The 20,788-nt window shown below is 43.5% G+C and overlaps 1 protein-coding gene and 1 pseudogene across 6 annotated transcripts in view; one reads left to right on the top strand and one right to left on the bottom strand.

Moving 5' to 3' along the window:
* The window catches only part of PDE8B (phosphodiesterase 8B), a 251,434-nt gene that overhangs the window by 85,579 nt on the left and 145,067 nt on the right, over positions 1-20,788 (bottom strand). For 5 of the 6 annotated variants that reach the window (XR_006218630.1, XM_042988849.1, XM_015536538.2 and 2 more), the window contains 3 exons: positions 18,247-18,387; positions 16,618-16,706; positions 14,464-14,524 (listed from right to left, as the gene is read on the bottom strand). Coding sequence is in view for 5 of the 6 variants with exons in the window: in XM_042988849.1 (XP_042844783.1) it covers positions 14,464-14,524; positions 16,618-16,706; positions 18,247-18,387 (291 nt within the window). In the remaining variant the exon portion in view is untranslated. The remainder of the gene's footprint in view (positions 1-14,463; positions 14,525-16,617; positions 16,707-18,246; positions 18,388-20,788) is intronic. The other variant, XM_042988866.1, reaches the window with a different exon arrangement.
* Positions 984-1,982, top strand: LOC102957099 (annotated as a pseudogene).

Genomic DNA, 20,788 nt, shown 5'->3' with positions numbered 1-20,788 from the left:
ATTAATGTTAGTTCTTCTCAAAGTCTTCCAAAAATCTGAAAAAGAGGGAACACTCTCAAATTCATTTTAAAAACCCAGCATTATCCCAATACCAAAACCAGATAAAGACACCACAAGAAAAGAAAACTAAAGGCCAATATCCCTGATGAACACAGATGTAAAAATCTTCAACAAATTATTAGCAAGCCAAATTCAACAACATATTAAAAGGATCATACACCATGATCGATTTGGATTTATCCCTGGGATGCAAGGATGAGTGATCTCCCTCAATGAATAAAGAAGAATTTGACAAAATTAAGTGTCCATTCATGATAAAAATTCTCAACAGTTTTTCACAAAGGTGACACTGAAAGCTAAGAAAAACTTCTGTTCCCACAAATCTGATGCCAAAGCAAAGGCTTTGAAGCCAAGAAAGTAGTGGTGAAAGGCACCTTGCAGCTCCCCTGCCCCCCCTCCCCTGCCCATGAATATTCACAGGTCACTGACCTTCCAGCAGCCCAAGACACTGCAGCAATGAACGTAGCCCAAATATCATCAAACAGAGCATCTCTTCGAGAAACAAGCTTGACTATTATGCCATCATTAAGTTCCCCATAACTGCCAAGACAGCCTTGAAGAAGGCAGAAGACACTAGTGTTCACTGTGAATGTCAAGGCCAACTAGCACCTGAACAAACTGTGAAGAAGCTCTAGGACATTGACATGGCCAAGGTCAACACATTTTTTTAAGTTTATTTATTTTGAAGGGGGGGGGAGGGAATGAGTGGGGGAGGAACAGAGAGAAGGGAACAGAGAATCCCAAGAAGGATCCACAGATGGGGACAACAGGGGACTTGAACCCATGAACCATGAGATCATGACCTGAGCCAAAACCCAGAGTCAGATGCTTAACTGACTGGGCCACCCATAAGCCCCAGGATAACACCTTATTAGGCCTGATGGATAGAAGAAGGCATTATGTTCAACTGACTCCAGACTATAATGCTTTTGATGTTGCCAACAAAACTGAGAGCACCTAAAGTGAGTCTAGCTAATTATAAATATTTTCACCATGAAAAAAAACAAACCTCTTAACAAAATGGGTAGAGAGGAAATGTACTTTCATAAAATAAAAACTATATATGACAAGGACACATCATACTCAACGTTGAAAAATTGAACTTGCCCTGTATTACTTGGAACAAGATAAGGATGTCCTCTCACCACTTTTATTGAACATAATATCTCAAGTCCTACTTGCAGCAATTAGGCAAGAAAAAGAAAAAGATATCCAAATTGAAAAGGAAGAAGTAAAACTGTCACTATTTGCAGATGACATGATCCTATATATAGAAAACCCTAAAGATTTTACCAGAAAACTGTTAGAACTAAAAAATACAGTGAGGTTGCAGGATTTCAAAAACAATATACAAAAACCAGTTGTGTTTCTATACACTAATGACAAACTATCAGAAAGAGATACAGTATTAAGAAAATGATTCCATTTACAATTGCATCAAAAAGAATAAAATACCTACGAATACATTTAGCCAAGGAGGCTCCTTCTCTTCAATGAAAGGTAGCCAAGCAGTTTGGTGATAATAGCCTTGCAGTGGACGTAGAGATGTGGATCTTTGATGGGCAAGATCATCACTCTGGAAGTTGAGTCCAGTGACATTGTTGAGAATGTCAAAGCCCAAATCCTAGACAAGAAGGGCATCCTGCCTGACCAGCAGTGTCTGATTTTTGCAGGCAAATAGGTGGAGGATGGCCACAGTCTGTTAGACTACAATATTCAGAAAAAGTCCACCCTACACTTGGTGCTTCACCCTGGGCAGGGAGGGTGGCATCATCGAGCCTTCCCCATACCAGTTGGCCCAGAAATACGACTAAGACAAGATGATGTGCCCCAAGTGTTATGCTCACATTCACCCCTGCGTTGTCAACCACTGCTAGAAATGCGGCCGCATCAACAACCTGTGCCCCAAGAAGGTCAAATAAGGCCCCTCCACCGGCTCTTCCTTTGCCTGCAGGGTGGCCTCCTGCCTGGGCCCCAAGGCCCAGTTCCACCTGCACTGAAAAAAAAATTTAACCAAGGAGGTGGAAGACCTATATTCTGAAACTATAAGATGTAAGACACTAATGAAACAAACTGAGAAATACACAAATAACTGGAGAGAGGTCTCATACTCATGGATTGGAAAAATTAATACCATTACAATGCCCATACTACCCAAAAGAATCTACACATTCAGTGCAATCCTTGTCAAAACTCCAAAGATGATTTCAGAGAACAAAACAAACTTAGAATTTATATGGAAGCACAAAAGACCCCAAATAGCCAAAGCAATCTTGAGAAAGAACAAAGCAGGAGTCATCATGCTCCCTGATTTCAAACTGTATTACAAAGCTACAGTATTCAAAACAGTAATGTATTGGCATTAAAATAAACACATAGATCAACAGAACACAATAGAGAGCCCAAAAATATACCCACAATTACACAGTCTATTAATGCATGACAAAGGAACCAAGAATATACAATGGAGAAAGGACAGTCTCTTCAATGAATGGTCTTGGAAAAGTGGAAAGGTGCATGCAAAATAATGAAACTGGACCACCAACTTAGACCATACACAAAAATCCACTCAAAATGGATTAAAGACTTAAATGTAAGACCTGAAACCATAAAACTCCTAGAAGAAAATGTAAAAGATCAGCATCTTGACATCTATCTTGGTGATGGTGTTTTAGATGTGATACCAAAAGCAAAAGCAGCAAGAAAAACAAAAGATTGGGACTACAGGAAACTGAAGTTTCCCCACAGCAACAGAAACCATCATTAAAATGAAAAGGCAAACTACCGAGTCACATATCTGATAAAGGGTTAACATCTAAAATACATAACAAACTCCTACAACTCAATAGCAAACAACTGGATTTTAAAAGGGACAGAAGATTTGAAGAGGTATCTTTCTAAGGATGACATATGAAAGGCCAACAGGGACATGAACAGGCTCAACATCACTATTCATCAGGGACATTCAAATCAAAACCACCATGAGACATGAACTCACATCTGTTATTGTTACTAGTTAAAAGACAAGAAATAACAGGTGTTTGAGAGGATGTGGAGAAAAATAAACACTTTCATGCTACTGAAAATGTAAATTGGTCTATCCACTATGGAAAAAAAAGTATGGAGATGTCTAAAAAATAATTAAAAATAGAACTACCATATGATCCATCAATTCCACTTCTGGGTTCTTATTAGAAGGAAATGAAATAACTCTGCCAAGATACAGGTACCCCCTGTTCATTGTAGCATTCTTTCCAATAGCCAAGACATGGAAACAACCTATATGTCTGTCAACTGATAAACAGATAAAGAAAATGTGAAATGTATATACAATTGAATATTGGCTGTAAAAAAGAAGGAAATCTTGCCATTTGCAACAATATGGATGGCCCTTGAGACATTATGCCATGTGAAATAAGCTAGACGGACAAAGAAAAACACTCTATTACCATATTATCTTACCCACATGTGCAATCTAAAAACCAAAAACCAAAAACCAAAACAAAACAAAACAAAAAAAACAAATCTGAGCTCAAAGATACAAGGAACAGACCTGTGATTCTGGCTGCAGGGGGTAGGTGAACTGGGTGAAGGTGGTCAAAAGGTATAAAGTTCCAATTATAAGATAAGTAATTCCTAGGGATATTATGTATGGCATATTGACTATAATTAACAATACTCTGTTGGATATGTGAAAGTTACTAAGAGAGTGGATTTTAAATGGTCTCATATGAAAAAATATTTGTAATTGTGGGGTGATGGATATTAACTAAATTTATTATGGAGATCATTTTGCAATGTATTCATGTGTCAAATCATTATGCTGTACAACTAAAACTATACAATGTTATATGCCAATTCTACCTCAGTGAAAAAAAAAATCTGAGCCAATATAGATATATTTTGATCTAGAGTAAGCCACAAATATGGATTAAAAATTTTTGGCTTGGGGCAGCTGGGTGAGCCAGTTGATGGAGCATCCCACTTCAGCTCAGGTCATAATCTCACAGTTTGTGAGTTTGGGCCCCATATCGGGCTTGCTCCTGTCAGCGCAGAACCCGCTTCAGATCCTCTGTCCCCCTCCAGCTCTGCCCCTCCCCTACTCAGGGTCTCTCTCTCTCAATAAATAAATGAACACTAGAAAAATTTAAAAATAGAAAATAAAACATTTTGGTGTTCATCCAAACATATCTTACCCAATTGCATTTCTCTACAGTGTGTTTCTCTGTTCAGAATTTACCATGGGTTTATGTTGTTACAGGATCAATTTCAAGACCTAAATAGTGAACATATACATAAGTATGAACACTGCTTGGAGAGGGAGGGAGTTGTCCATTCATTGTCTGTCTTCACTATAAAGGTATTAAAAAGAGCACTTAAGGGGCACCTGGGTGGCTCAGTTGGTTGAGCAGCCGACTTCGGCTCAGGTCATGATCTCGCAGTCCGTGAGTTCGAGCCCCGCGTGGGGCTCTGTGCTGACAGCTCAGAGCCTGGAGCCTGTTTCAGATTCTGTGTCTCCCTCTCGCTGACCCTCCCCTGTTCATGCTCTGTCTCTCTCTGTCTCAAAAATAAATAAAACGTTAAAAAAAAATTAAAAAAAAGAGCACTTAATAAGCTAAATAGGTTTTGTCTAAAATTTTTTAAAAAGTCCTGATTTGTAGTGTTTGCTGATTTCCCTGGTCTAAACACACTCCCAGCATGGCTGTTTGAAGCTACCAACATGACGTCACTGGATGTGGCAGCTGAGCTTCATACGGTGTTTCCACCACACAGCTAAGACAAACATAAATGACCTCAAGAGCTCAGGTAATAGTATAATGGAGTAAAACACTGAAGAAGTGATGGATTTTGAGTGCTTACTATTAAGTTTTTAGAAACTGAATTACATGTTTCCATAACTTGTATTTTTAACAATGGGTGGTTTAACAACTGACTCACATAGTTCCAGAAAATTAAAACATCTCCTCTCCTGGGCCTGTTTGAGCCGTTGCCAGTCTATCTCTTCATAGAGGCAGAGAACAGATGGGCGGCCAGAGCAGGACAACCAGAAGTCACAGTGGGATACAATGGGGTGGGATGGAGAGAAAGGCACAGAGAGTCTAGAACTGTTAGGAAGACACAATCTTCGACTAAATGTCTTCTAAGATGTGGGGGACACAAGAAACCAAGTGTGCCAAAGGTGGTTCCCAGGTTTAGGGTGAGGATGACTGAGTGGATGGTGGGGGTTCCCTTTAGCCAGCCAAGGATTTCGGCAGGAGTAGATGTGGGGAGAAACCTATTACCTCAGTCTGATCTGTCCTTGTGACTTATACTGGGTGAAAGGACTCAGGGGCAACTGACGCTCACTGACTGGATGAATGAATGGTCAGCTAAGGCCAAGCATGCCCCAAACTGAAAAGTTCTCAATGTGAAGTAAACGAATTCCTCCTGAGAAGTCAGCCACCAACTGTTAGTTTGGAAAACAAAACAAATTCCAGATAGGGCTAATATCCACAAATGCTAAATGAGAAATCCTTTCAACAGTCAGGTCTAAGATAATGTGAAAATCTCTTCGGCTCAATTAGTCTAAGTCTGCACAGTGAGCAGAATCTTGCAATAGTCTGAATGACAGATTATATAAAAATGCAACCTTTACAATTTCAGTTAAATTTTGGAGGAAAAAAAATCCCTTCTCCCCAAATCAAACATATTATCTCCTCGTTAAATCCTCATTGTCTTCAATGTGTCTTTGCCTCTTTACTGCTTATTACCAAACCTATCTTACTTTTCTCAAATCAAAGTGGTTTTCTTCAAGCTAAGGGCTCCCCACTGGAGCTGGGTTGGGCTTCATTACTGAGAGGACATGGACAGCTTCACAGGAGGCCAACTTGATCAGCACCTCAGAATTTTCAGTCCCTTCCCTGTTCTTCCTATCCTCCACTCCTAGCTATCCCCAACGTGGGCTAAATACCCACTGCCATGGCAGAGAGGACGCGATAAGGATCACACAGTGCAAAGGAACCCAGTGCATCACTGCGCAGGGTGGACAGCCCCAGGCCTGTGGTCCTGCTGAACACACCGGGCCAAGTTGCTCCAACAGGGTGAAGGCACTTGTGTCTTCTTGCTCCCCCACCAGGCTCAGTGTGGGTCCGCGTTGGCCAGAATGTGCCTGATTCACCCTGTGCCTGGTGAGCACGGTGATGCCCTCTCAGCTTCAGACCCCAGGGGTACTTTCTGAAGCCTGTCATCATGGGCTACGGCAGCCAGAACCAATGCCCGCCATGAAGCTGTGTCTCTCCTCTCCTCTGACTCAAGACTTTCCCAAACATGTAATCCCATCTCTCCATTCTCCGGGTCCCTGCCCACCTCGTGCTCCCTCTCCCTGCCATGACCTCCCACTCATCTGCACCCTCCAACACTTCGCAGGTACTCCACTTATGAGTGCTGAGGGTTCGGCAGTTCAAATGTAGTTCTCAGGGGGGAAAATGTGGTTTTGCAACATCGGGGGACTTTTTAAAAAATAGCTTCATGTAAAAATGTACTAAAGCTAAATGGAAAAATGGTGTTTACTTAGTGGCTTTATCAAATACATTAACAATTATTTGGAGCACCTGCTGTGAGTCCAGTACATGTGTATAAATTCAACATCATGCTAATATACTGATTACATAAAAAACATTTCTAAATGTGAGTAGCCACTTCCTGGGATGAATGAGGTCATGTTTTCAATCGCAGTTCCCTTTTTCTCCAACTGTCTTGGAAGAACATGGAAAATACATTAGAGCATGTGTGACATATTAGCTACATACAGACCAATACTGAACACATAATACTAATTTGGGACTAGATAAAAGCTTCATCTTTAATCTCCTATGCCTTTCAAAGGTTACTGTGTTAGGGAGTAAACATTAGTTTTCATAATAACTTCCCTATGTCTCCTGGGCACACACAGTGGGGTCCCTGCCCCCAGGTGAGAACTGATCCAAAGCAGGATAAGATTAAGAGTCCAATGGGCAATGCAGAAGAGAAGCAGAACCATCGCCTCATGGCAGGTGCAGGAGAGATATGGCGGGCAGGTTCTGGAAGTTTTCTTGGAGGGAGGAGAAGCTGGGTAGAGTCCTAAAGAACAAGGAAGCTGCAAACAGTCCATGCCATTAAAAACATGAGACATACCTCAAATCCTGGGCATTTAGGACAAATTCAAACATATTTATCACTAGCAACGAGCAGAAAGCAGCCTGTAATTCTGTCTCTGCTTGTTGCCTGCACCAGACGTTCTCTCAGTTTTACAGAGAGTGCCTGAGCTACGGTACTGTTTTAGTATTGAGGAGCCTATTCTGCCACGCCCTAGAAGAGAAGTCCAAAAATCATGGAAAGGCTTATTATTAGCCCAGCCACCTGCCAGGAAGGAAAGGACTAGAGGGAACAGAAGTTGGCAAATGTGGGGAGAGTAGAGGCCTAAGAACAGAGAAGGGCAAGGACAGACCTAAGAGAAAGCCAGTCTGGGGCTGCAGAATGGGGATGGGCCTTGTGGCAGGGGGCAGAAGGCTGTCACAGGACAAGGCACCTGGGGTTCCTGCTGTCTACTGGAGAGCTCTAAGAATAAGAGCTTTTTGCTGCAGTTTAAGAACTAATGAAAGGTGCTCCCACAATTCCCCCAAACAAAAGTGTTCCCTAAAGACCTGCTTAAGTGCCCAGCAGATCATCTTCCCATAACAGGGGGAGTATTGCCAGGGGCCTGGAGAATGGGTCTTAGCCTCATCTCTTGGGAGGCCATCTGCTGCCGGTTCACTGGCTGAAACCAGATGGTGTGCTCAGCTTGTTAGCCCCTGTCACCTGTGAATGGGAAGGGGGATTCAGGGTAAGATTTGACAGGGGAGGGAATGGCGAAACCAGCTGCCTGACAGAAATAAAGTGTGAGCCACAAACGCGAACTACATGTGTCATTTTAAATTTTCTGGCAGTCACATGAAAAAGTAAAAACAGGCAAACCTGATTTTAATGATATTTTAGGTACGATATGTGCAAGTATCATTTCCACATGTCATCAGTCTAAGACTATGATACTTTTAATGAGATCATTTACATTCTTTTTCATACTAAGTCTCTGAAATTTAGCACGTGGCTTACACGTGGAGCGCATCTCTAGCCATATTTCAAGACTGGACATGCAGCTCTAGGGGGTCCCCTGCAAGGCAAGGTCCTGAGCAGCATGGGTCAGGGTCCCCATATTCAGGAGAGAAGGGCTGGATGGCCGCCACAAGCGAAAAAAATCTTTTCCGACTAGATTTAACCCAGAACAGACCCTACTGATGAACCAGTGATCCAACTTTATAGTATCAGAGCCTGACGGCCATTCATCCTGTCCAATAGCTCTTCAACCTCAGAGTCCCATCAGAAGCCTTGTTAAAACAGATTGCCTAGGCCCACCCTTGGAGTTTCGATTCTGTTGGTCTGACTTTGCAATTATAACAAATTCCTGGGCTGCTGCAGCTCCAGGGAACTACACTGGGAGAAACCACTGACCTAGCCTAACCTCTGGCCAGTGAGCGACCTCCCCCGACAGCTTTTCCTACTGAGTGCTCAATATACTCCTATTTGATTACCTCCCTTAGTGATGAACTCACTAGCCACAAACTACCTAGGAGCTTGGCCCATTCTGTTAATTCTTTCTTATGTTGAGCTTAATCTGATTCCTTAAAATTTTCCACTGTTTTTGCCTTCAGGGCCTAGTCCCTCCGTCCCCACACAAAGCCTTCCCAAAAGGGAAGACCTGTTCTTTCACCCTTCTTACTCCCTGCCACTCTATACCCTCTGTATCTTGTCTTAGGCACTTTTGACAGGTTTAGTCATATGCATTATAATTGTAGTGAAGTTCTATTTTTTCCCTAATTTTTACAATTTCAAGATTAAATAGCATACTATACAACAAAATAGGAATGAACCCCAAAAAGTTCATCTCAAAGCAAGAATCCATCACTGCAAACTTGGACAATTCAGTCCTCATTTCTGCCCCTATTATTCTCAAACAAGTTACACAGATAAAAGTGCTTTTAAAGTGACCCCAAACGTCTGTCCCCAGAGTGATATTAGGATGTTACAATGCTTATATCAGTCTGCAGTGGAAGAAACAAGTGTTTTTACTAAGCAAAACTTATTCAAGTTAAATAGCTATTCTTCATTCAGAGATTATGTCCTTCCCTTCTTTTTCACTGTTGAAACAACTTCTCTTCCCTAAAACGAGGATGTGGAGGTGGTCACTAGAATTCCAGTATTCTCTCCCTCCCCTCCCTCACTACTGCCAGGTCTGGAAAGTCCTGTGCAAAATGCAGGTTAGACTGCTCTCATTCTGTTCTCCTTCAGCCTTTGTCTCAGAACCTTGATGAGCCAGAAATCAGCATGCCACCTCAGAGCCTGATCAGAACCTTCCCCTGCTACAACCTAGTAGAACAGGGGATATTTTCTGGAGCTGTTCATTGGGTGTCCGTGCTCCCTAACTTCTCACACACACACACACACACACACACACACACACACACACACACACACACACACACAAAACGACCTTCCTCTTAATGGACAGGCAACCTCTGCACCTCTCTTGGGATTCTCCATGACCTGTGAGTCATCCATCCATGAGAAGAGGGACCAGATGATCCAAGCTAAAGGACACAAGACCGCCAGCGGCACCACCACCCTCTTGCCCCCTGGCTTCCCATACTCTCTGCCAGGGCTCCATGCCTGCAGCATGTTGGCTTCTGGGAGCGCTGGGCTCTCCATATTCTCATGGCCAAGGCTTGGAGGAAAAAGCAAGAATGGGGGACGCACTAAGGGTGGGCTAGTACTATAGGGATGCCAGTGGTGAGGCCCCTCTGCTTTGATGATGCCAGCTTAGGAAAAGCTGGTGTGAAGATGGAATCCTAGAAGTGTCCTTTCCCAACATGAGCTTGACACCTGGAGCATGGTGGCAGGTCCCCGAAATTCCACTTTGAGTCATGCATTTGGATTTGGATTTAGACCTCGTGAAAAGGCAAAAGCATTAAGGAAACAGGTCCTCACGTCTTACTGCTACACAGAGGTTGAGATGGGCTCTGCCCCAGGGTGCAGGGTTGACAGGAGGAGGCCATTTCTGGGATCCCAGGAAGAGTGTACCTGGCCTAGGAAGGCGGGTAGTTCGAAAAAGAAAATTACCTTCTGGAAATGTGGTCAGCAAACTTTCTCTGTGAAGGGCCAGAGAGTAAATATTTTAGGCTTTGTAGGCCACAAGGTGTCTGTTGTAACTTCTCAGCTGCTGTAGCGTGAAAGCAGCCACTACGTAACACAGAATGTGGCTGTATTCCCACATAACTTTACGTGTACGACAGACCACATGTGGCCTGTGGGGTGTGGTTTGTTGCCCCTTGTCCTAGACGACACCTAAAAAAAACTCTAGCCAGTCTCCTTTGGTCCTACGTTCTCTGTTTCTCCTGCTCTCACTTCACACCTCCCCTGCACGGCGCTCTAGAAATGCATCCTGTTTATCAGTCTGTAACCCCCACAGCTTCTGGGGCAGAGACTGTCCCTGGCACCAGTACAGGTGTTTAGTACATATTTGGGGAGCAAGTGTGTGTGGTGGAAGGGGAGACGGTATTTACAGCAGACAAACCTCACTGACCACTTCCAGCCCCTTGGCAAGAAGCTACAGGGCTCACACAGGAAAAGGGATTTTTGCTGACGACAAGCACTACCAGGAGATAGCATCCTGGCTTACAATTTCATTCCTTGTTAAAATGCAAACCCATGGGCGGATCTTGACGTCAAGGCTAACATCCCAGAAATCAGCACAGCCAGAACCGCCTTCAGACAGGCTGCTCCCACCTCTGGGGAGCCCTTCCCGTCACAGACTCATCACCATTCACTCCAGCCTCCTCCGATGAGGAGGAAAAACACTGTGGCCAGCCAGAGACATAAAAATTCTTTGTTATTGGAAAATCTAAGTGTCTCTCCAGGCCTGTGCAGCACCATTAGGTGACGTCAATGGCTCAGGGTATCTGAGCTCTGCGTTTCCACTCTTCTCAGAACAACAGCTAATTCACGGCAATAAAGATGTTTCTATTTACAGCATCAGAAAAGAGGTGGCCCTCTTTTCTGTATTCTGCACCCCTAAGTCCTGTACTAAGGGCTTGCCTGCTCTCCCTGGGAAGCAGGAAGGATTTGTAGGTGGCAGGAAGCCAGGACCTAGACATTCAATTCCATTCAAGCTAACCATCGGCCAAAGGGCCCACCGTGCATCAGGCAGCATGGGCCCCCAAGGACAAGCACAGTCTGGTGACCGCACTGGAGAGGAGAGGGCATTGAGGCACACCAACAGCCATGATGACGGTGGGGGTGACAGATGGGTAGAATGTGGGCACACGTGGTTGTGGGAAGACCGGTGACAAGGAGGCTGGGGGTCCGACTGAGAAAGAAAGGAGGAAGATCAAGCATCGGCTGGTGGGGGAAGGCTGTGCTTGATACTGGCCACAAAATGTACTTGGCTCATCTCTGGCATGAACACGAATTAGCACAGGTGGGCCTACACCGTGCACAGCAGCTTCACAGCCCATGACAGGTTGGCTTGCACTGCGTGGGTTCAGTGGTTCGTCTTTCAAGAGCCACCAGGATGTCTCCCCACCTGTCACCTCTCACCCAGATCTCTTTCTTTCTCTTGGAATGTGTAAACTTTGCTATTGACAGAATCTACTTTTCTATGAAAGTCAACTCCCTTCCTTTCCCAGATGTCTCGGTAGTAAATGAAAACTTCCTGATTCTAGGTGAAATTCTCCGTGCTGAAGGAGGCATTTTATGATGAATTAAATACTATGAAAACGTACGATTCCCTTCACTAGTCCAGAATATTTTGCTAGAATAGCCAAATCACTCTTGAGAAAGAACAAAGCTGGAGGCACCATGCTCCCTGATTTCAAACTACATTACAAAGCTGTAGTGATCAAAAGAGTATGGTGTTGGCATAAAAAAAGAAACATACATCAGTGGGACAGAAGAGAGAACCCAGAAATAAACTCACATATATATGGTCAACTAATTTATCACAAGTCAACAATATACAATGGGGAAAAGACAGTCTGTTCAATAAATGGTACTAGGAAAACTGGAAAGCCACATACCAAAGAATAACACTGGACCAGTATCTTAGACCATACAGAAAAATCAACTCAAAATGTAAGAAATATTTGAACACGATATCTGAAACCATAAAACCCTTAGAAGAAAACATAGGGACTAAGCTCCTTGACACTGGTCTTGGTTATGATTTTTTGGATACAACAGCAAAAACAAATGCAACAAAAGAAAAAATAAATAACTGACACTACCATCATCACACTAAAAACCTTCTGCATAGCAAAGGAAACCATCAACAAAATAAAAAGGCAACCTACCAACTGGGAGAAAATACTTGTAAATCATAGATAAGGGATTAGTACCCGAAATATATAAAGAACTCCTACAAATCAAAAGCCAAAAAAATTTTTTTGATTTAAACACTGGCAGAAGATCTGGACAGACACTTTTTCAAAGAAGACATAAAAATGGCCAACAGGTACATGCAAAAGCGCTCAACATCACTAATCATCAGCAAAATGCAAATCAAAACCACATTGAGATATCAATTCACATCTTTTGAAGCGGTTAGTATCAAAAAGATAGGAAATGTCAAGTGTTGGTGAAGATGTGAAGAAAAGGGCACAGGTGCTATGTAAAAACACTTTGGAGGTTCCTCAAAAAATGAAAAATGTTACTACGATATGGTCTGGCAATTTACCCCCGGACATTTATCCAAAGGAAACAAAAACACTAACTCAAAGAGATATGCACCCCCATGTTCACCGCAGCATGGTTTCCATTAGTCAAGACACAGAAACAACCTAAGCATCCACTGATGGATGAATGGAGAAAGAAAATGTGGTCTCTCTCTCTCTCTCTCTCTCTCTCTCTGTCTCTAATACACACACACACACACGATTATTCAGCCATCAGAAAAGAAGGAAATTTTGATATTTGCAGTAATATGGATGGACCTAGAATATCTCCTAGATATCTTAAGTGAATTAAGTCAGACGGAGAAAGACAAATACCATGATATCACTTACATGCAGAATGGAAAACAAAAAACTGAATGTATAGATACAGAGAACAGGTTGGCTGCCAGAAGCGGGGTGCGGGGATGAGAAATGGGCTAAGGGGTCAAAGGTCCAAACTTCCATTTATTAAGTTATGGGGATATAATGTACAGCATGGTGACCATTGTTAACAATACTGTAATGTAAATTTGAAAGCTGCTAAGAGAATAGGTCTCAAACGAAGACTTCATCACAAAAAATGTTTTGGAATTATGTGTGGTGATGCATGTTGACTCATGGTGGTGATCGTTTTGCAATATATACATGTATCAAATCATTATTTTAAAAAATCAGGCATGAAGACATGAATACCTTCAATGGACTGAGATACCAGCTGAAAGCCCACCACAGGCTCACGGCACCCAGGTTGGACTCCCCTCCAGGAGCTGCCTATTCATGGGGGAGGAGCCTGGGCATCAGCAAGTCCTATGACCCCAAAGTTTCTCTCCTTGTCTGGCCAGTCTCCACTATCTGATCCCAAACTTTCCAAGTCTCCAACATGCTCCTCTAAAATGGGTCATGCCCCAAAGACCTTCATATCCTTTCAAGACATTATCCCTTCTTTTAAAATCTCCATCTATATCAAAGGCCACATTTTGTGTTTTCAAAAACAGATCACTAGTAATTATGTATGTTCAGGGCTTTTTAACCAATCAACCTTAAAGGATGAATGAAAATACACACAACCCAATATTAAAAGTATAAGAAAGAAAATTTACCAATATCAGCATTGTTCTCTATGACAAAACTACCTTTATAAGTTCTTAAATATAGCAATGTATTAAAATTCTGTTATTCCAGAAGACAAGATTCTAACGTATTGTTCTGCATGGTGTAATGGTAAAAATAAACAGTACTAATAGTACTAATTTTTACTAACTTGGAATGATTGTTTTTGATATGAATTGGTGGGAGTGAAATGCTCAAATACATACATGCTTTTCATTCATTTAAGAAATTATGATAGAAAAAGAGGACTTTTTTTATTTGGAAGAAGAATTTTATGCTCTCATGAAATACATTAGTCTTTAGTTGCACAGCCACAGGCTAAATCATAACTGCTGTATATTACTAACAAAGCAACATAAGCCTGCAGGGAATTTTTTTTTCTACTATTTGCCTGTCAAAGGAGCCTAATTTTGCCATACACCTCCTAAATTGGCAAGTACAGGAAGATATGGATAAAGACAAGCAGAGAACAGTGGTGAGAATGTAACATGTGGTCAAGCTGACAAAGCAAAAGGAAGGAAACTGAATACCATACCTGCTTATTATTGTCAGTGGTACAACACAGCTTCTTGAGGGAGACAAAATGCCTAATTTTCCTAATAACATAAATTATCAGTTATTAGTGAGTCAGATAGGAGATGATTCAACAAATCAGCAAATGAAAACATCAACAGAATTTCTTAAAGCAAAACCCCAGGGTCCATTCTAGGGCACATTTAAATTTCAAACAAAACCTAGTCTACGGAAAACACATTTTTCATACACAGCCCACACATGCCTCCAGAAACTGGGCTTCCCTTTTAATCACAGTTGGCTCAGAAACACTTTCCTAATGGATATTTCATTTTGCAACTGACTCCTGAAGCTTGTCTCCCAGATATCTCCAGCGATAGGATGAAATGCTCCTCGAGAAGTTGGTTTTAGTTCCGCTGACATGAATAATTTTACAGCTTATATAAAAAGCAAAAGACTCATTTGGACAATGACCAAATTACATGGCTGCTGTTTTTATATTAATGTTCCATATTCTTTCACAGCATGGTCATCACAATGATGGCATTTTTCAGGCAGAGAAAAATCCTCTTATTTCAAGGTTATGGACAGAATCCCAAAACGGCCTACGGTCTTGCTCATTACCACAAGGGAGACCAGAAAAGGCTATCCAGCTCCCTGCACAAAAATCAGCTCAAGGTAGATTTGGTACTGAGAGGGGAGCCAGGAATTCTAGAGGGCTATGTGAGATTTTATAGGAACAGGAATGAGTCTCCTGTTTCGCTCTCTTTGATTCAGTTTTCTCTGGAGGACTGAAGAGAGTATAGAAAATACTGGATATTCTGTAATAAGCCTCAGTAAACAGGAAGAGATAAAATTTCCCTACTTTTAATAAGAATTTCCTTTGATAGTGCACTGTCTACAAGTGAGGGAAAAATAACACTGCGTCTAGACAAAAGAACTTCCCACTTATCTGTAAAATCAGAGAGATAAGAAAAATTCATTCTGACAGAAATTACCAAGCAAAAGTGTCTCCTCTGCCTTGGTCACCTAAGAATTCTGGCCACACACACAGAGCGAATCTTAGCTTAAGTTTTCTGAGAAGATGGTACCAACGTGACAGCCATCATGGCCTCTGAGCACAGACTGTTAGTGGAAATGGCCATGCCAAGGCCACCAGCTCAAGGGGCAGGGGGTGGCAGGGGAGGCCTCTCTCTGTGCTCAAAACCCTTGTCAGGCCTGCCAATGCCCCAGAGGGAAGCCAAGTGTCAGGAAATACGAGATGATGGTCTCTGAAATGAGGGCTAACAATTTCAAAACTTATCAAACAAGTACAATTGGAGAGGAAACAACCTAAGACATTTAGCTGACTTTACAGAATGTTTTGTTTTCTAACCACCCAACAATTTGGAAGGTACTCAGGTAGTCTTACGAGTCACAGGCAGGACTCACCACTTCTGGTTACTGGCATGACAACTGCTACCTCTTCTTTTTCCAAAACATCACGTGACAGCATGGGTCCCTTGTAAACCATGCTATGAAGCTAGTGTTGACCTTCAAGGTGGTTTACTAGAGGCTCCTCAGTGGTGTACTTGTTCAGGGATCCTGTTTGGCTTTGTAAACCCTCTCACAAAATTTAACTGAGAGAAGGAAAAGAAATTATGTATTGACCTTCTCTGATAATCTGACATTAAATGGAATCTTATCACCTGATTCTGGCCAAACACACCTTTATCCATGTAACCATGACCTCCAGGACTCTCTTCACCTTGTGGAACAAGCCGCGAGCCGGCCTGAAGAGAACCACTACAGAGCTGGTGCCTCAAGGAGAGAAAGGTGGCTCCCAGTGCAGGGCTGAAGCCAGCGAGCCTTGTTGTTTTGTTGTTGCTGTTATGACAGGGGAAAGCCTAAACACAGCTCCTTCAGAGGGTAGTGAGGATAATGGAACCACAGACGATAAGGCGGAGGTGGGCAGCTGGGGAGATGCTTTGTAAAGCCCATAAGCAAGAGAAGAGAGGGAAAGGGAAAGCCACGTCTAGAGGCTGTTGCCAGCCACATGGGTCTGTCCACAGTATATGCTATGTACAGCCCAACCCCACCGTATTAGTGGGTCTAGTGCTTACACTGGTATTTCAATATGCAAACCCAATGCCCACATGAGCCCTTCAATTAAAAGAGTTCAAGAGTTCGCTCTCACCCTCCTTGGCCAATCACTGGGGTAATCTTCACGTGCTGCTGGATGCTGTCCCCGGATTTCCGTCTGGCATAGTAAACCCCCTGCCACTCCTACATGGACAAAGAGAGCTCTTAAAATCCTTCCATTGAGGCTAATGGCTGCTTCTTCAGAGGATCTCATTAAGTTGAGCAATAAAGTTCCCACATGCTTTCATTACATTCCATAAAACATTGCTTTATCATTGTACCTATTGTAACACTTATTACCTAAGGCTCGTGGTCACCCTGCACTAAGACCCCAAGACCAACATGTCCGCCTCCAAGATGGCCCCTCAGGGTCCTAGGACAGTTGATGAGTGGGTAGAGCTCCACTCTCAGTCCTATGGATCTAAGTGGTACCAGGTCAAGGGATTCTGATGGGGTCTTCCTTCAAATCTTCACAGCAACCTGTAAGCTTGATATTATCATCCTTAGTTTTCAGATGGGTAAACCAAGGCTCAGAGATTCTAACTAACTTGCCCACATACACAAAGTGGAAAATGTGGTTCTAAGTTCTTGTCTCTTAATTTATCTTGAAACCTGTCTTCCTACTTTCTACGGGGCATCCTACCAAGACTTCTCGGGGATTCGTCTGACTCCTGGCAGTTTCTATGAGGTTAAGGAGAGTGTGAGCATTCTTACTGTCTCTGGACCCCAGGGAATTAGCTCATCAAGAGCCTGGTGGTCCCTCTACCATGTCTGAGAGGAAGGAGATAAACCAGAACCCAATTTTCTCTTCAGCCCGTTTCTGCCCCCTCCCTCACACGAGACGGCTAACTGGTGTGCCTCTTGGGCCACTACGCGTGTGGCAGTACCACCCTGGCAAAATTTCCTAGAGTACTTGATAATGTCCTGATTCCTTTTCAGTCTCACTGCCCCTATTGTTTAAAAATCAACATTGGCTGTCATATACAACCCAAACGTATTTTATTCCTATAAACAGTCCCCAATTAAAAGAACACAGTGCTCATTTCACTATTTCACATCAGAGAAAGCACACAAGATGAAAGACATAACTACGTGAAAGCATTCTGAATGCTTAAAAGAAAATGCACAGGGAGTTCCAGCTGCCAGAGCCACACTCCACTTCCGGAAGAGAGGGCTTCAGGGAAGCTTCCTGCCACACTGACAGCCCTCTCTTTGGCTGCTGGACAAACTGACATGACAGGGAGAAGTGAGTTGCATGTCTCTACTCAACTATGATCAGGAAAGAGAACAGAAAAAGGGAAAAGTGACCAAGAACAGGGCCCACATAGAAATACGGATACATGTACTTCCAGTCCCCCAAACAATGGACACACTAAAAACACACAACATCCCTGTGGGCAGAACTCTGCTCAGAGGCAGCAACGATACTCCAGCAAAGAGAGCGAGGACAGATTCATGGAAAGGATAAACTCTCCTTACACAAAGTCATCAGGTTCTACATCATCGTAAGTGCTTGATTCACTTGTATCCAAAATTAACCCCCAACTTGACTCATTTTGCCAACATAAGAGATCTTTCACTTAATTATCATGTCATCAAAGGAGCCAATCTTAAAGACGTGACATAAAACTCAGAAACAAAAATGCATTGGGGAGGGGTTTGCAAATCTGTCTGTCGCACCCACCTTGCCCTTCTTGATGCACGTGTTGATGGTGTCAAGAAGGTCTGCCCGGTTCTTATCACTTTTGGGCAGCTCAGCGAGCTCTTTCCCCAGGAGCTCGCCTTTGTGGTAGCCCATCATCCTTTCAAAGGCTGGGTTGACGTACTGTGAACAGGAGGTGGTTAAAGGTCAGTGTGGGTATGCTGTGTGCCCTCAGGAGTGCTTGCTGGGACACAGAGGAACAGGTTGGAATATCAAGTAAGAAGTTCCCTGGATGAGCACTCTCTGATGTGGGTGCCGACTGGTCTCTGTCACTTCAATAAGCCCCCTGGAGTCGCTGCCTCACTCCTGAGCAGCAATGTATTCATTCACCACCCCAGCGCCCTAGTTCTCTCTGGGGCATTGGAAGAAATTCCTTAGCAGACAAAGAGCAAGAAGTCCTCATCTAGTAGAGCCAGCCTCTTGTGGGCCTTACTCATCCCCAATCGGCCAAGAAAACAGTCAAAAAATAAAAATGAGTTAGAATAAAAATGAATTGGTTGAACAGGTTGTGGCTTCTATTAGTCACATCTCTACAAGGCAGAGATTGGCTCTCTCATGCCTCCTTTCTAACTGCCACTGCCTACTAACCAATGCTATGGCTTGGGGCCACTTCCCATCTCACCTGAACCATAAATCTAGTTAAACAGGTTGTGCAGGAGGCAGCCCTTTCAGTACTGGGCACATGTGGGTGTGAGAAGAAGCCACCTTGGCACATCTGGAGCCAGCATACTCAGAGGTTTCTTTCTAAAATTCTGCCCAGGGCCCTGGAATTCAGAGCTATTTCCTTGCCTGACTCCCAGGTCCCATCTCCACCCTCCAACTTCTTCTCCAAGAACAATCTACTAGATGAGAAGCTGAATAAGGGAGACAAGAAAGACAAAGAACATGGGTAAAATGTGACCGTACAGCCTCTAGGTCATGGATTTCTTTGGGCATCACCTACATCCATCTGCTGCTTCGGAAACATTCTTGCAAACTATAATCATCATCACTCTTGCACTCCACTATGACGATAGTAGTAAGTAGCCTGGTGATGCAGGGACACTTGGGGAGCTGTTCCCCTGCGAACAAACCTACTAACACAATTAAACTTGGGACCTGGAGAGGTTTGGAGGGTGCTCTGGAGCCTGAGCACAAGGCCTTACGAGGCTGACAGAAGAGTTGGGGTGGTGACACTATCTTCAGCGATCTCCTATCACCACCCTCCTGGGGCCAGGCAGCAGGCTACTGCTCACCAGGTGGGCCTACACCTGCGTGCTGAGCTCCCTGTACTTCCTCCCCATCTGTGGGCCTCTGCCTACGTGTTCTCTCCCCTCACAACGCCCCTCCCCAACTCCATGCCCTGCCAAGTTGGATTTGTCCCTCCTCCCATCTCCTCCCCTCCGCTAGCAAGCCGCCCTTGACCCCACGCCCATTCTGAGCTGGAGCCACTTCTATAGGCTCCCACTCTCTTCCTGTGCAGGCTTCCAGTGACTTCTCGCACTCAATCCAAGTTTTTATTTATCTCTCCCCCCCACTAGACATAAAATCCTCCAGGAAAAGCCTACTTTGGATTTATCTCTGGATACTCAGGACTGTTTAGTAAATATGTGATGTATGTATTGTTTTCCTTGTTGGCCAAATCCTCATACATTTCCATGTGTGTTTATTCTACCTTCACTATTCAGTTGCAGATAGGGGTACAAGTCATGGCCCTTTGTTCATGCTAGGGTTCCCGTAACCTCAGAATGCAGCAGGTACTCAAACATAGTGCCTTGGAGCCAAGGCACTCACGTTCAAATCCTGGTTCTGCCAATAACGAGCTCCACGACTGTGGGCAAGTTACTTGTCCCCTCTGGTCCTCAGTCTCTTCATCTGTAAAATGGCTACAGTAGTTCCTGGCTCATAAAGTGGTTTTAAGAAATAAATGAGAATGTGTAAAATGCTTACTGCTGTGCCTGGTATATGGTAAGCTTTGTGTAAGTGTTTTAAAGCAAAGAGTTGAGATGGATGGATCAATGGATGGGTATATATTATTCTTAAATTTAAGGGCCATCACCTAACCTCTGAACATGCATAGTCACACAGAGGCATAAACCCCTCAGTGGCCGTGCCCTGAGAAGGACTCAATGAGTAAGAATATATGTGAAATACCCTGTCCATGAGGGCTCCTCTTGAAATCCCTAACACAAATGTCATTTTATTTCTCTTTTCCCTATCACATCCTTTATTCAACTTCTTTCCCCTTGTTTTTGAGTTTTATATTCAGATTGACAGTAGGTTTTTTAAAGGGCAAGCCTATTTCCTCCTGGTCACAGTAAAGGTGGGCAGGGGGTGACACCACCACCATGTCACCCCCTCCCCACCAGAGATACAGGGTCTCTAACCACCAGATGCTCACCATAGAACGAAGGACTCTGCTCCCTGTTCAAGGAGTCATCAGACGACAACTGGGGAAGGCAAGTGGAGAGCAGGGAGCCCCTTCTCCTCACTATAGAAATCACAATCTGGCTGCCCACTGTCAGAGGGGGGTGCAAAGCAGATC

This window comes from Panthera tigris, chromosome A1 (genome assembly GCF_018350195.1).
Source record: "Panthera tigris isolate Pti1 chromosome A1, P.tigris_Pti1_mat1.1, whole genome shotgun sequence".
In the NCBI taxonomy this organism is placed as follows: Eukaryota; Metazoa; Chordata; class Mammalia; order Carnivora; family Felidae; genus Panthera; species Panthera tigris.
The sequence above is the reverse complement of the archived record's forward strand: the minus strand, read 5'-3'. Positions and strand labels throughout refer to the sequence as shown.